At 56.1% G+C, this 14742-nt stretch overlaps 1 protein-coding gene across 3 annotated transcripts in view; it reads left to right on the forward strand.

The window, feature by feature from the left end:
* Positions 1-14742, forward strand: part of SPTBN2 (spectrin beta, non-erythrocytic 2) — a 36010-nt gene that overhangs the window by 2684 nt on the left and 18584 nt on the right. The window contains exons 2-10 of one of the 3 annotated variants that reach the window (XM_054570818.1): positions 4019-4197; positions 8827-8978; positions 9431-9604; positions 10365-10456; positions 10611-10691; positions 11013-11128; positions 12876-12988; positions 13135-13322; positions 14534-14651. In XM_054570818.1, the coding sequence (XP_054426793.1) occupies positions 4041-4197; positions 8827-8978; positions 9431-9604; positions 10365-10456; positions 10611-10691; positions 11013-11128; positions 12876-12988; positions 13135-13322; positions 14534-14651 (1191 nt within the window). In that variant the 5' untranslated portion in view covers positions 4019-4040. Of the gene's footprint in view, positions 1-4018; positions 4198-6223; positions 6628-8826; positions 8979-9430; positions 9605-10364; positions 10457-10610; positions 10692-11012; positions 11129-12875; positions 12989-13134; positions 13323-14533; positions 14652-14742 lie in introns of those variants that run through there. The other 2 variants (XM_054570817.1, XM_054570819.1) reach the window with 2 other exon arrangements.

The following is a 14742-nucleotide window of genomic DNA, read 5'->3' on the forward strand; positions in this document are numbered from 1 at the left end:
TGTCAACAGGGAACACGTTAGAAATACAGATTGCCAGGCCCCGCCCCAGACCTTCGGAATCAGAAACTCCGGGGGCGGGCCCAGTGGTCTGTTTTCATACATCCTCCCCTCCCCCCAGGTGACTGTGATTCGTGCAGGTTAGAGACCCCCGAGTCCTGAGCTGTGGAGCTCAGCCCTGACAGCCCCCAGCTGGGGAGCAGAACGGCTTCTCTGCCTCCATCTCATTCTTTCCTCGTGCTTTCCTCTGGCTCTAAGAAAGACACTAATTCAATGGCAAAAAAGAAAAAAGAAAAGAAAGAAAGAATTACGACCTATTCATTCAGTATCTCTTTATTGACTACCTATTGTACTGGGTTTGGAAAACACAGCCCTTGTCCTCAGTGTGTTAAAAGCTGAGCGGCAGAAAGACACATAAACAACTAACTGTAATACAATGTGATAAGTGCAATAATAGCAGCCTGCTGAAGGGCTGCGGGAACACGGAGCAGGGAATGATCAACTCTCTCTGAGGGAGGTAAAGAATTAATCAGGAGGAGGATGTGGTGAGAGGAGACAGGCTCTGGCCCCGGGGGTAGGATTTCTAGCTTTGAATGCCAGCTAAAACGGAGAAAGGGGAAGCGGGGCAGCTGCTCCTGAGGCTCCAGCGGCACCGGCACCAGCTCGGGCTTAGCAGTCTGCATCCAGAGCGTTTGGGATCTAGCAGGACCCCCAGCTTGCAGCTGGAGGAAGTTGGCTTTATTCTAGCACAAACAATGTAAGCTACTTGCATCTGGCCCCGAGGTCAGTGGCTAAGAATAAAGTGCCGGTGAACTGTAATCTGGATTAGCTGCTGTACCGCCCTCTCTCCAGAGTTCAGGAATCCACGCAGGAGAAGGTTGGCGGTCTCCAGTGCAGAGAGGCAGAGAGGGTCGTGGGCTGAGGGGCGGGCAGACTGTGGACGTGTGAGCGCGGAGACCCGGATCGTAGACGAGGAACAATACACTCAGTGAAAAGAAACCAGAGCAGGATCTACGTAGGAGACACTCACATGGAATACTGTAGGGATCCCGAGATGGCAGCAGGGAACACAGCGAACACAGCATACTCTCCAGAAGGCCAGGAGGCTGCAGAGCCCAAATGCTTGAAAGGCACAACCCAGAAACAAGGAGGTAGGGCCTCTGAACCATCAGAGAGCACCGTTCCCGTGCAAGCCTATGGGGATCAACTCCCTGGAGTCCCAGCATGGTGACCTGACGGGGAGCTGTGATCTAAGGACACCAGTGCCATCTCGGTTCCTTTTCTGTATGGCAGCATCTCCAGAAACTCAGGACACAAAGCACGTATGTCAAGATTTGATTTGGCCAAAGGGGCATTTAAGTGGCTGGATTTTTATTTGGGAAAAGGGAAGGTTCCAACTCCCTACCTTTCTCCCCCAAATGACAGGCTTCCACACAGAGGCTCCAACAGCTGGCCCTCCCTGGGAGGTCTGGGGCCCAGGCCCGGGCCCCAGTAGGACACCGTGGGAGGGCCAAGCTGTCTCACCCAAAGCGAGCCAAAGCAGCCGTGTTTAGGTGTTGGCAGCTTCCGGGGGCCCCAGGGACACACAGTAGTTTGGAGACTAGGTCACTTCTTTAAGTTTCTGTTCTTTGTGGAGTAAGTAAAAAGATGCAAAGCAGGGTTTGGAAACCTCGCAGGCCCTCAGGGGCCAGGCGTGGCTGGGAAGGAGACAGAAGGGAATGGTGGGACCTGCGGAGAAACGGAAAGTGCAGGCCCACCTAGAGGAATCCAGAATCAGTTCTTTTTAAACAGTTTACCAGCCACACTCTTGGCAGTGGGCTTTAATAGGTTCGTGAGTCCCAATAAAAAGGAAAAGGGGCCCTGGTTGGTGTGGCTCAGTGGATTGAGGGCTGGCTTGCGAACCAAAAGGTCGCTGGTTTGATTCCCAGTCAGGACACATGCCTGGGTTGCAGGCCAGGTCCCCAGCTGGGTGTGTGGGAGAGGCAACTGATTCACGTTTTCCTCCCTCTCTTTCTCCCTCCCTTACCCTTTCTCTAAAAATAAAGAAAATCTTTTTTAAATTTTTTTAAAGAAAGGAAAAGGGGGTCACGGAAACAGAAGGTCAGGGCGCATGTATGTTGGAGTTTTTGTGGGGAGGTCCACGCAGGGAGAGTGTGAGCGCCAGAATTGCCCATCCCAGAGCCAGGCGTGAGCGTGGCTGCTGGGGAAGGGCTGTGAAGACGGGAATTGAAACGGTCCTGGGGTTTGGGCTGCTTCCCCGTCCAGCAGTTGACAATAGCAGGTGACTCTAGCTCAGGTCACACCTTGCCCACAATACTCTTTGCTCAGGGTGACTCAACTCTGACCGAGAGTTTATTTCTATAATATAAATATTTACAAAGCAAATTCAAAGAATCTGTTAGGGGAAATAATGGATTTTAAACGAGAAAGGAGGCCTGGCGGAAACGAAGCTCTCTTCCCTGTTACACGGAGGGAAGCCCAAACCGAGGAGCCTGAGCCCCTCGCTCCTTCCCACCTCATCAGCGCTGTTCCCAGGAAAGCCCTGGTGCGCGCTTTCTCTTTGGGAGAAGGGAGGAGCAGACAATCTGGGCCTTCATGTGGGTGGGTCAGGTTCAGCTTCATGGAACCAGTGAATGACAGAAGTCAAGTTCAGCCTTTGTGCGCCCGTGGGAACACACCTCCCTCTGCACCCAACATCTCACCACCCATCCCTTCTTCGTTCCCCAAAACCACACAAGAGGTTCTCTGTACCTCCTCTCCAGAACTCCAGAACCAGAAGCTGCCGAGATGATAGCCCCGACCCTAGAAAGTGGTATAAGGATTAAAATATATCTTTGTATTTGAGAAGTACTAGGAAAATGAGAAATGCAGAATTTGGCTCTCACATAGTTACAGATCCAGCACCCCCCACCCCACAGTCCCCTTGGATGGCTGCTGAATGCTGAATTACATGGGAACTTTGGACAGTAGAGATTTGTTTTGGGTTGGTTTTTTTTTTTAATCCTCACCAGCTAATCTGAAGCTCATTTGTTAGTTTTGAGAAGGACAGAGTTTGTTTGCGTAACATCGAGTCATAAGTAGCGCTGGCAAGCGTACATGGTCCCGATTTCCCCAGCCTGAGCCCTGGAAGAGAGCAATGGGGGCTGATCTCTCCTGGGGGAGCTTGGAAGGGCTCCAGGAAGTTCGAGGAACATGAAAATGTTGTGATTAAGAGCTTGTCACCCACTTCAAAATTCAGCTCTGCTCCTTCCATCTGTGTGACCCTGAACCGTGACTTAACTTTCACGGTGCAGCTCCCTCATCTATGAAACGGGGGTGATAAGGCGATGTATGTATCACAGTTGACATTTACCAAGCACCTATGAAGCATTGCCTGTCACACACACACACACACACACACACACACACACACACGAAGGAAGCAAAAAGGAGTGGACCACACTGTGTCCTCCTCTGGACTCCTGGGCGCCATACCCATACTAACCTAGCAGCACGTCCATCTGCCGGGTGTATCATGGGTGCGTCAGAGCTCAAGAGCAGGATCTCTGTCTTTTCATCTCAAATCGCCTGCAGGGTACGGAGGAGGGGCTCGGAACAGTTTGTGGGACCTGGAACCGACAGAACTCTGGTTTATACTCATCACTGCTCAAGGGGCCCCATGCCTGCTTCTTGCATCACCCTGGTTCACACACTGCTGTCCTGAACCACGCTCAAAGCCATGGCCACTTAGAGCCCTGGCTCTGTCCCCTGTCCCTCTCTGGCCTGAGAGTCTGGAGTCCTTCCACTGCTTCGCTTTTAGACACTGTTGCCTGCCTGCCTCCCTCCGTGTGCGTCCTGCCCTCTGCTTCCCCACGCTAGCTTCCCCCTCCCACTGGGGGCCCATCTCCGTTGACACAAACCAAGTGCAATCTTTGGGCCCCGGGAGAGTGAGCAGATCTAGGGCAGGAGGAGAGGAGGACGTGGTGAATGGTGGGCTCAGCGGCCCCAAGATGCCCCTCACCAGCCACATCCCTCCTTGCAGGAGCAGGAGGCCGCCCACCACCATGAGCAGCACCCTGTCGCCCACAGACTTCGACAGTTTGGAGATCCAGGGCCAGTACAGCGACATCAACAATCGCTGGGACCTGCCCGACTCGGACTGGGACAATGACAGCAGCTCAGCCCGCCTCTTTGAGAGGTCTCGCATTAAGGCCCTGGCAGGTGAGATCAGGGGAGGGCCCCGGGAGATGCCGAGGACTCTGGGGACAGAAGCTGGTCATGAGGAGTCCTTTAAATTCATGGGAAGACCGTCTTCCTTTCTAAGCTGCGGCACTAGAGTGGGAAATCCAGATCACCCTGTTAAGCCCCTGGTCCCCAGCGTCAGCCTCAGGGACAAGCTTCATGCAATCTGGAATGTCCCCCAGCTTCCTCTCCCCTGTGTAGAGAAGTCGTGCTGGCTCTGGGACTCGACTGTGTTCCCCTGTGCACTCAGCTGACTTCCTGGCCTCTGTCCCTGAGTCATGTCCTTAATTCTCTGGCACTTTGTCTTGCTCTTCAGTTCCACCCACCTCTCCTTTACCTTTCATCCCCTTGTGTCTTCATTGATTTCCACTGTCATCTCTCACACCTGTTCTCCCTCTCCGTCCATTATCTTCTCCACTCCCTCCCCACCTGTTCCTCCCACCTGCCGCCTGTTCCTCCCATTAATTCATCTGCCTGTTCCCTGAAGCAGGTGCCTTCTGCCCGCCCCTGGTTTCCCGGGTTTGCTTTCCCTGGCCCCTGCCCTCCCCTACGGCCTGGGCTCTCCCCTCCGCTCCTCCAAGCACAAACAAACCCGTTGGACGGGCCTCCCTGCGTTCCCCGGGAGGGGTTGTCATGGCAACAAGAGTGCAGCTGCCACCTGACACCACCAGTCACTGGTCTGGCCCGCGTGGGGCTGAGTCACCCACACACCCCAAGGCCACCCACCCCATCAGACTACCCTACCCCATCCCACCCCACCCCTGTCTTTCCCACTGACCTGCTGGCTTCCCAGCGCAATGCAGTGGGAGGGTCCCATCCCCTCCCTCCTGAGAGCTGGCGCTGCCAACGGGGGTGGGGTGGCCTCCTGCAAGAAGGGAGATACTGCAGGGGGTGGTTCCCAAATCTGGCCACACTTTTTACAGAATCACCCAGGGCCAATTTTGTAAGTACAGGTTCCCAAGCCCCTTCCTGGACACTTGAATTAGAATCTTCAGATATATGGTCCAGAAATCAGGGTTTGAAAGCTGCCCAGGGAATTCTTTTCAGCCCGCCCAGCAGCAGCCCGAGGACCCCAGGTCTGGGGACCCCTTATCACTTTCTTCTGGGCTTCTCTGCCCTGGCTGGGCTTCAGGATGGCTTGTGCAGTGCTCCTGTCAGTGTTTCTATGGATGCGAGAAGACAGAGGACATGGGTTACAGAGGATGTCGCCTCTTTGGGGGAACATTTCCCTGGTGCCCTGACTTTGGATGCATGTGGCCTCTAGAACGGTCATGATGTCTGTGCGCCCATGACATGTGATCCCCAGGACTGTTGCCATGTCTGTGTGCCCCATGCTGTCAATGGGTGTTCGGCTCCACCGCTGAGCTGTGCTCTCTGAAGAGGCCCTGCTGCGCGGGCTTTGCCTCGCACTGTGCCTCGCGCTAGTAGGGGCCCGGGAGATGCTGAATGAATGAAGGTGGAGAGAGGCAAGGGTAGGCTGTGAGGGACAAGAGCTGAAACCCAGAGAGTGGTGGGAAGGGAATCTGGTAGAGTGCCCAGCAGTGGGCATACTAGGGGCTGGGATGGCCTGGCTGGGGGCCCGGTGGGCCCAGTGTCCGGGAAGGGGCGGAACTGAAGGTGACAATGACGAACCAGTGGGAGGAGGGATAACATGGATTTCACACGTAAGGGGACGTGAGCAATTTCTCCCCTGCTCTCTGAGCTGGGGATTAAAGCCCGTGTCCTAACGGGGGACCTCCCAGAGTCACGCAGAGAAGGTCCGTCCCTGTCACACCTGAAAAGCTTCGGGAAGCAGGACTTTGTTTGGGGCACCCTCTCTTGGCTTTTCCGCACTCTCAGGCAACTGAGAGCCTGACCTGACGGGCAGGTCTCTAAGAGGCTGGCGGCTGCCTTCCCCGCCCCCGCAGGGCCTGGCCCTGCCCCAGCCGGCGCGCTCCGCCTCCCGCCCCTCCCCCGGCACTGTCCAACCTGTTTGTCCGGACTGCCCCCGGCTCGTCTCACCACAGCAAGGTGTGCCCTGCTACTCGTCTGGGAGTTCAGCAGCCCAGACATCCTGTGGCTCCTTTCCCCAACTTCTTGAACTTCTACCGCTTGAAGCCGCCACCCGCCACCACCCGGGACCTCAGCCTCTCGGGATCCCAGGCTCCAGGGGAGGCAGAACCTGCTACCCTGCCCCGTGCGCACAGGGCATGGACTCTGGGCCCCAGGCCGCGTAGGAGGTAGCAGGCACCATGAATGGGAACGGAGTGGGCAGGGTGCACGGGCATGGCCTGAACGGGGCTGGCGAGTTTTACTACGAGGCTGTGGAAGGGTCTCAGAACCCCGGGGGGCTCCTGCTCTCACCAGCCGCCTTCATCAACCCCGCTCAGTATGCCAGCGTGCTGGAAGGACGCTTCAAACAGCTTCAAGGTGAGCTGCTCGGGCAGAGGGGAACGGAGAGGGGACCTGGGGCGTGGGAGAGGAGCCAGAGAGAAGAGCACGGAATGGAACATGGGCTGTGACTCAGGCGTTTGTGTTGAGACAGTGTGCCAGGGGAATAATTACAAGTGGCCAGAAAATACGTGGATGTTGACAGCTTGGGGACAGGCTCGGACCCACTCCCTGGAAGGGACGGTGAGAGCATGAGTGGGTGTGACCACCAGGCCCACTGGGCGTGGCGCAGCCTGTGTGTCCCCGCGAACGCCATGGGCGATGGAGGCCGCCGGCGAGGCTGAGAGAGGCAGGGTCTGTGTCAGCAAACAGGGAGGCCTTCAGCGCCGTCTCCCCGGCACATTCGCTTTCAGCGGGCGTGAGGAGGAAGGCCTGCCGGGGCGTTTGTGGACGGAGTGAGGCGGGTGAGCCCGGAGGCCAAGGGACCCAGGCTTGTCAGTGATGCCCGGGTTTCTGAGTGGGCGTCTCAATGTGTGTGAGGAGGCAGTGTGCGTGGGAACTGGGGACTGTGTCAAAGGGACTCGGTGCAGATGGGCTCAGGGGTGAGTCTGAGCAGGCAGGTGTCCCTCTGGCACCGATACTTCAATGCGCTCCTGGAAGTCACTGTGCTTTGTTGGGGGGTTGTCTGTGGACATTGTGGACACCTTACGAAGTTACACTTTGTCTCTGGTGCTTGGCTTTGCACATTTTCCTCCAGCTGCCACTGTTTCCATGTGTTCCCCTTTTATTCGCCCCGTTTGCCAACATGGCCTCGCCCCAGTATGCCTGGCATCAGGACAGTCCCCATGGACCCAGAAATGGCCGGTGGTCCAGGAAATCCCTGGCACGGTCTACAGACCCTGAAAGGAACCCCAAAGGCACCCTTGGTTCCAAAGATGCTACAGAGCATCGGGCTGTGCCAGGCAGGTGTTAAGACCCCGAGATTGGCCCAGGTACAGGCGCTGGAGGTGAGAAAGACGGGACCAGACATGGGCGTGTCGCTGTGCTTCATGGGTGAGGTGCGTAGGAATGTGAGATTAAGAGATGAGTCCTTTCGGTTTCTGAGATGCTGGTGCTGCGAGGGGAACGAAAGTGACTCTTCAGGTCCCGGCCACTCGGGCCGGACCCTTGCACTAGGCTCTCCCGGGAAGCACTGGCAGGAACCTCAGTGACCGAAGCAGGATCCCATGGCCTGAGCTGCTTCCCTCACTGTGCCATTGATGACATTTTTAATTTTTCTTTTCCCCTGGGTCCTAAGAGCATCCCCTCAGCCGTGGCCCTCCCTGTGGACCAGGCAACAAGACGTTGCCTCACACTTTTTGACATGATTGGCACCAGACTCTGCCGGGCTTCCCAACCCCGCCCCGCGCCCCGACAAGCACCCCGTGTTTCTTGGTCTCTCTCTTTTTCCTGTTGCCAACTTCGAGACCGTAATTTTCTCAGCGTTGGAACGTTGCTGTCCTGGGACTGCATCCCTTGCAGCCCATTGAATGAACCCGCCCCAGAAAAGCCCATCTCTTCTTTAAATGCTCCCAGGAGAGCAAGCTGGTTCAAGCGACCATGAAGTCTCTATAATGTCACATCCTTCTAATGGCCACTTCGAAGAGCCGCTACTGTAATTTAAGTCCACACCCTCCCATTTGTCCACCACCCAAAGGGAACAGCCGCCGCCCCGCCGGCTGGGCCCGAGCAGCTTCTCCTGGGGCCAGATCACGCCAGTAGAGCAGAAACTCATCGAAGAGCTGTTTCGTGCCAGGCGCCTTACCCACCTATCCCGTTTAATCAACACACTGACCTGTTGAAGCAGAAAGTGTTCTGCCCATTTTACAGACGAGGAAAGCGAGGCTCTGGTAGATGAAGTAACAGTTTCACTGCTGTTGTACATAGCAGCACCCTGACCCCCGATCCCAGCCCTTCCCTCCGTGTCCCGCTGCTCCTAACTCCTTTCATCCCTTCTTCTCCATGCCTGTTTCTTGCTCTCGTTTTTTTTCGTTACCTTATTTATGAGCTCATTCCAGTTTCTTTACTCCCCTGCTTTTTAAGTTATTTTCCTCTCGGCCACCTTTCTTCTCGCTCCCCGTCCCCAGAATTCACTTCTGGCCTCTCAGGCACCGCCCCCCTCATCCCACCACCCCACCAACGGGTGATTAGAAGCAACCGTACTTGAAGGACAGAAATGACCCCATGTTGCCACCACAGATGAGCGAGAAGCCGTGCAGAAGAAAACCTTCACCAAGTGGGTGAACTCGCACCTGGCCCGGGTGACATGCCGGGTGGGAGATCTGTACAGTGACCTCCGGGACGGACGGAACCTCCTGAGGCTCCTCGAGGTGCTCTCGGGAGAGACGCTGGTGAGCTATGGGCCCCGGAGCGGGAGGGAGCCTGAGAAACGGCGGTCGAGGGGACAGGCCGCAGGAGTGTCACTCAGAGTGGCACCTCAGAGCGGAAAGCAGTGGCTACGTCCAGCTCGGGGGATGGTTTCATTTCGAGAGGCTTTGCTGCCTGGATTAAACAAGAGCATTGCTTCATGGAGACAGGAACAGTGACCCCTTTGAAAACCTTTCTTTTCCCACCCTCTTGGAGCGCAATTAATTCCCTTGGGAATCTTAATCTGGCCCAAGCCTCATCCACAACCTCAGCTTTGGCCCTGTGAACTTGGGCCCGGCCCTGGGCAGTCCCTGTGTTCCTGAGGGAGGTCATGGGGAAGAGGTGCGAAGCAGGGCCCCAGGAAGGCGGGGGGGGGGGCGGGGGCGGAGGAGGAGACCCACGGTGCCATGCCTTTGTGTCCCCTGACCCTCAACAGCCAAAGCCCACCAAGGGCCGCATGCGGATCCACTGCCTGGAGAATGTGGACAAGGCCCTGCAGTTCTTGAAGGAGCAGAAAGTGCACTTGGAAAACATGGGCTCCCATGACATCGTGGACGGAAACCACCGACTGACCCTTGGGCTGGTCTGGACCATCATCCTTCGATTCCAGGTACCCCGGCCCAGCGTCCCTCAGCGTGTGCCCTGCACCTCGGTGCTACGCCGTGGGCGGTCGCTGCCCGTCCGTGGTGTGAGCGACGCACAGACGCGGGTGTAGAACGTTGTATAGCAATCAGAGGGCTCTCCTCATTGAACAGGGTAGAGACCAGTGTGGCAAGTTCCCTGTGTCCTGGTCTGTGTCCTGGTCACATGCCGTAGGGCCACATTTGGGTCACAAGGGACTGGAAGTTTCACAAACTGGTTCTTCACCACTGAGGGTATAGAAACTACGTTTGGGTCTGGCCACTGGCTCATTCCTCTGCCACAGACTCCACTTGCCTCCCCCAAAAGAGCAGCCCCTCCTCCTCATGCTCTGAGCAGCACCAGCTCAGTGTCCCAGCACCATCACAGCTCTCCTGACCTCCCCGGACGCAGCCTCCTCTGCTCCTCCAACCCCAGGCGGAGCTCCATCTGTGTCACCTTTGAAACCCAGCTCTCAGGAGATGTTCGTTCACCCACCTGAAGTTCCCTCCGGGCGGAACCAGCCTTTTCTCTTTAGGGGCTTCCACTTTGCCAACTTCTACCCCACTCTGCTGCCTCCAATCCCTTCTACCTGATGGTTTGTGGTCACCAGCCCAGGAGGAAAGGTCCCCAGGCTCTGGCCCTGCACCCCTCTTACAGGAGCCTAAAGAGCAGCCTCCGGCCGCGTACCTCTGAGCGTCTCCAATAATTCCCTACCCGGGGAGTCAAGGCCTCCCTTCCTTGCCCCGTAGATCCAGGACATCAGCGTGGAAACAGAAGACAACAAGGAGAAGAAGTCAGCCAAGGACGCGCTGCTGCTGTGGTGCCAGATGAAGACGGCTGGGTGAGGCTGCCCGAGGCGGGGCCGTGAGCGGGTGGGCACCCAAGGCCGGGCTATACAGGCGGCTGGGCTCCAGGAACCACAGCTGGGGACCCGTCCTCAAGTTGCAGACCAGGGCTTGGACCAACTCGCTGTTTTTGTCGGTTGCTGCTTATAGGTATCCCAATGTCAACGTGCACAACTTTACCACCAGCTGGAGAGATGGGCTGGCCTTCAACGCCATCGTGCATAAGCACAGGTGAGAAGGAGGGTCCGCGAGCCCGTCGGAGCTGCTGGGGGCGGGGCGGGCGGTGTTGGTGACCCCAGCGCATGCGCACATGTAGCCAGAGTGATGACACGAGCTCCACAGCACCTCTGAGCAGTGCACGCTGGGAGAAGAGCCAGGGTGTGGGCACAGTGTTGCCAAGAGGGCTTGTGATGGGAAGCGAGGGGCGAGGGAGCAGTGAGTGGGTCTAAGTCACACTAGACTTAGTGACTTAGGTTAAAGAAAAGAGTGGCTTGGCTTTTCCCCATTAGGATCTTAGGTGTTTTTGATACTTCTATCTCCTCTCCGTCCCAGGCCGGACCTGCTGGATTTCGAGTCCCTGAGGAAGTGTAACGCGCACTACAATCTACAGAACGCTTTCAATCTGGCAGAGAAGGAGCTGGGCCTCACGAAGCTGCTGGATCCTGAAGGTGGGCGGAGCTGTGTAAACGTGAGGCTGTGGGCTCGAGACCGAGGGGTTCCTTTGGGGAGTGAGGAAATGTTCTGGACTTGGAGAGCGGTGAGGGCGGCGCGGCCTTGGACGCAGACTGAGAACCACCACCGAAGAGTATATTTTTCAAAGGGTGAATTTTATGGTATAAAAATTATATCTCGATTTTAAAACTTTAAAAGCTGTAGGAAGAAAGGCAGCTCTGCGGCAGAAAGAGTCCCAGGGGAGGCTCTGTCCCAGCCCCACCACAGCACGGCTCTGTGGCTCGGAGCCAGTCGCGTGGCCTCTGTGTGGCTCAGCTTCCTCATCTTCAGAATGAGGAGGTCGGTCTACGTGGTCGCGAAGGGCCCTCCTCACTCCGAAGTTAAGCTACGTGACCTGGAGGGCTCGCCAGGCGCTGGGCTCATGGCAGGCCGGCCCCGCTCAGTGGCACCTGTGGTTCTGATCTTAATGCTGATGAGACTGGTAACGGCCACTGGGCTCTTATTTTGTACCTGGCCCTGCACTGGACATGCTTTAATTAATTTAATCCTCACAACACGCCCTTTGAAGTCAGTATCATTATTACCCTCAGATAATGGAAGAGAAGCCAGGGGCCTGTGGAGTTGAAGTGACTGCCCCAAGGTCACACTTAACTGGTGGGGCTAAGACTCCATCTCAGGCAGCGGGATCCAGAGCCTGTCTGCTCAGCCACCTGTCTGGAGAGCAGGAGGTGGTCTTGGTGCAGCCAGGAAAGGGACGGAAGGATGGGCCGAGTGACGTCCCCGCTGGCAACACCTCCTCTTAAGGTCCCCGGGTAGATTTGGGTCTTGGTTATTTTCTGCCTGTTCTCCATCCTCCTTCCGCCCCCGCCAAAGCCCCATGTCCTATGCCCTCTTAGTCTGGAATGACAAATGTCAGCTAACTAATGATGGGAGTAGGCCAAATACAAGGTTCCTCGTAGGGCATGGGAGAAGCACAGCTGGGATGAAGCACAGGCAGGTCTAGCTAAGCCTGCGGTAACTTTCTGAGAAGGCTGCCGAGGCCCGGCCTGCCCGTGGGGCTCCAGGGTGGTCAGGGGGCTCCCAGCCCCACAGTTTCCCCTCTTGGAGGACACGATGCGGCTCAACGAAGAGAACCCAGGGATTTCAAGTCATCATCAGCCTTGGTCTTTGTGGTGGGAGCTGATCGGGCTGGAAGGACATGTACCTCCTGGGGCCTCTGGCTGAACTTTGGGATGAGGTCAGAAATAGCCTTGGCCATGCCCCGAGACGGCCGTGAGAACTGGCATCTGACCCCGCTGCCGGGGCTCACTGGGTGCTCCCCTTGAACACCCCGGTTCAGGAGGCTTTGTTCCTACCTCCTGCCTCCCTGGCCCTGAATCTTCTGACTTCTTACACACCTTTCCGGACCCCAGGTCCACGATCCGTCCGCAGACAGATGCTGTTCTCACCTTGTCTTGCTTCCTCCAAACAGCTAGATTTGGTCTCTATCGGGAAGGCTGATAAAAGCCTCCCTGGGCTTCTGGGTTTTGTACTGTGCTTGCTTCTAGAAGGGAAAAAGAAGTTAGCCTTTCATGCCCTTTCAGTTCATCTGGTTTATTTGTCATTTTGCTCTGAAGGGAACTGGAAAGATGTCCGCCATGGAGGATGAGGGGTGAGGGCTTGGGGTGGAGACTCAGGTTGCAGCTGTACTTCTGAGAGGCAGGTCTCGAATCCCTGCCTGACCCCAGTGCGCTTTCTTCTCAGATGTGAATGTGGACCAACCAGATGAGAAATCAATCATTACCTATGTGGCTACTTACTATCACTATTTCTCCAAGATGAAGGCCCTGGCCGTGGAAGGCAAAAGGATCGGGAAGGTACTGTCCACTCCTGGGCAGGACATGCAAAGGCCAGCGGAGGCCTGGCCCCAGGGTCTGACCCCCCCGCAGCAGGGAGGGGCAGGGGGAGCTCCAGGGTTGGGCCAGGGGGCCCGCGAGCAGCATCCCACGCCGCTGTCTCGCAGGTGCTGGACCACGCCATGGAGGCGGAGCGCCTGGTGGAGAAGTATGAGTCCCTGGCCTCTGAGCTGCTGCAGTGGATCGAGCAAACGATCGTGACCCTGAATGACAGGCAGCTGGCCAACTCCCTGAGTGGCGTCCAGAACCAGCTGCAGTCCTTCAATTCCTACCGCACCGTGGAGAAGCCACCCAAGTAGGTGGCCCCCGGGCCGCACCCTGCTGCAGCGGGCTCACCAGAGGGGAAGCCGAAATTAGGGCAGCCTTTCGGGGGCGGGGCGGGGGGGAGTCCGGAATGTGTAAATGTAGCGGAGGCTCGTTTCCCTAGCTCAAAGCACCAGAAGCAGTTCCCAGATAAATTCTTAAAACAATTATCCATTTAAAAAAAAACTCATCCTGTGGAAAGGATTGCTAAGATATGTAGAGTCATGCAGTCCACGCAGATGCCGGTCAGGGACCCAGCTCACGGACCGGGTCAGGGAGACTGGACCAGACAGGCAACACAGGAGCGTGGCTGGTCATGTGCACGTTGCAAAGGTCCTCATCATTGACATGCTTTAGCAACTAACCATTTTCAAGTGTGGAATCACTGTTAGGCAATTCTATACAATTTATGCTAAAACGCCTGTTTTTCTATTATTGAGCTCTTTTGGAGTTAGTGTGTTTCAGCTCCAAAACTAGTATTAATCCAGAAAACATCTATTTCTATACATTCCAGGGAGTGATTTGACCCAGAAAGGCCTCTTCTGGGCATTAAACAAAGAGGTAGCTTCAAGGATGTTCACCAGCGTGACGTTTGTTTAAAAAAAAAATGAGTCACGGGTCAGCCTCTGACAGTAGTGTTGAAGAAGTGTGTTTATTGACATGAAAAGATGTTCATGACAAACAGGTGAGGAAGCAGTTTATAAAACAGTTATTTATGGACAGTAGAGAGCAGAGGGCTAAGTGTTCAGGCTCCAAACGCCAGCATTCAACTCCTCGCTCTTCCACATAGCAGTTGGGAGTTGTTTTCTTCTCTGTGCCTCAGCTTTCTCATCTTGAAAATGGGGATAATAGGAGGATGTAGCTAACAGTGAGAACTAAGCCAGCCAGTGCGTGTAAAGCCCTGAGAACATGGCCTGACCCGCGGTGAGAGAGTCCTGGACTCACGTTGACCACGGCTGTGACCCGGGCCCATCTGTGTCGAACGGAAAGGAAGCACGTGCACAATGGAGGGCCACAGGGGCCGTTTCTGTGCGGTTTTCAGGTGTTCTCAAGTTATGTTCTTTTGATTTGCCAGTCTTCTCTGGCTTTCACGTATTGCTTCTGTGAGAAGAAAAGCAACCCAGGACACTTCATTTTAAAACACACAGTCCCTGTGCCCCCAGCGGCCTTTGACTCTGACCCCGACCTGGCCTCCTGCCCCAGGTTCACGGAGAAGGGGAACTTGGAAGTGCTGCTGTTCACCATCCAGAGCAAGCTGCGGGCCAACAACCAGAAGGTCTACACGCCCCGCGAGGGCCGGCTCATCTCCGACATCAACAAGGTCCGTGGCCGCCCCTCCTCATCTCACAGGGGTCCCGCCCTTGGCCCAGCCCCAGCTACCCCAGTCTGGACACTGCTGCCAGGTGCCCGCA

This window comes from Pteronotus mesoamericanus, unplaced genomic scaffold, assembly GCF_021234165.1.
Source record: "Pteronotus mesoamericanus isolate MK-2021 breed Mesoamerican mustached bat unplaced genomic scaffold, CSHL_Meso_final contig_214, whole genome shotgun sequence".
NCBI classification, from domain to species: domain Eukaryota; kingdom Metazoa; phylum Chordata; class Mammalia; order Chiroptera; family Mormoopidae; genus Pteronotus; species Pteronotus mesoamericanus.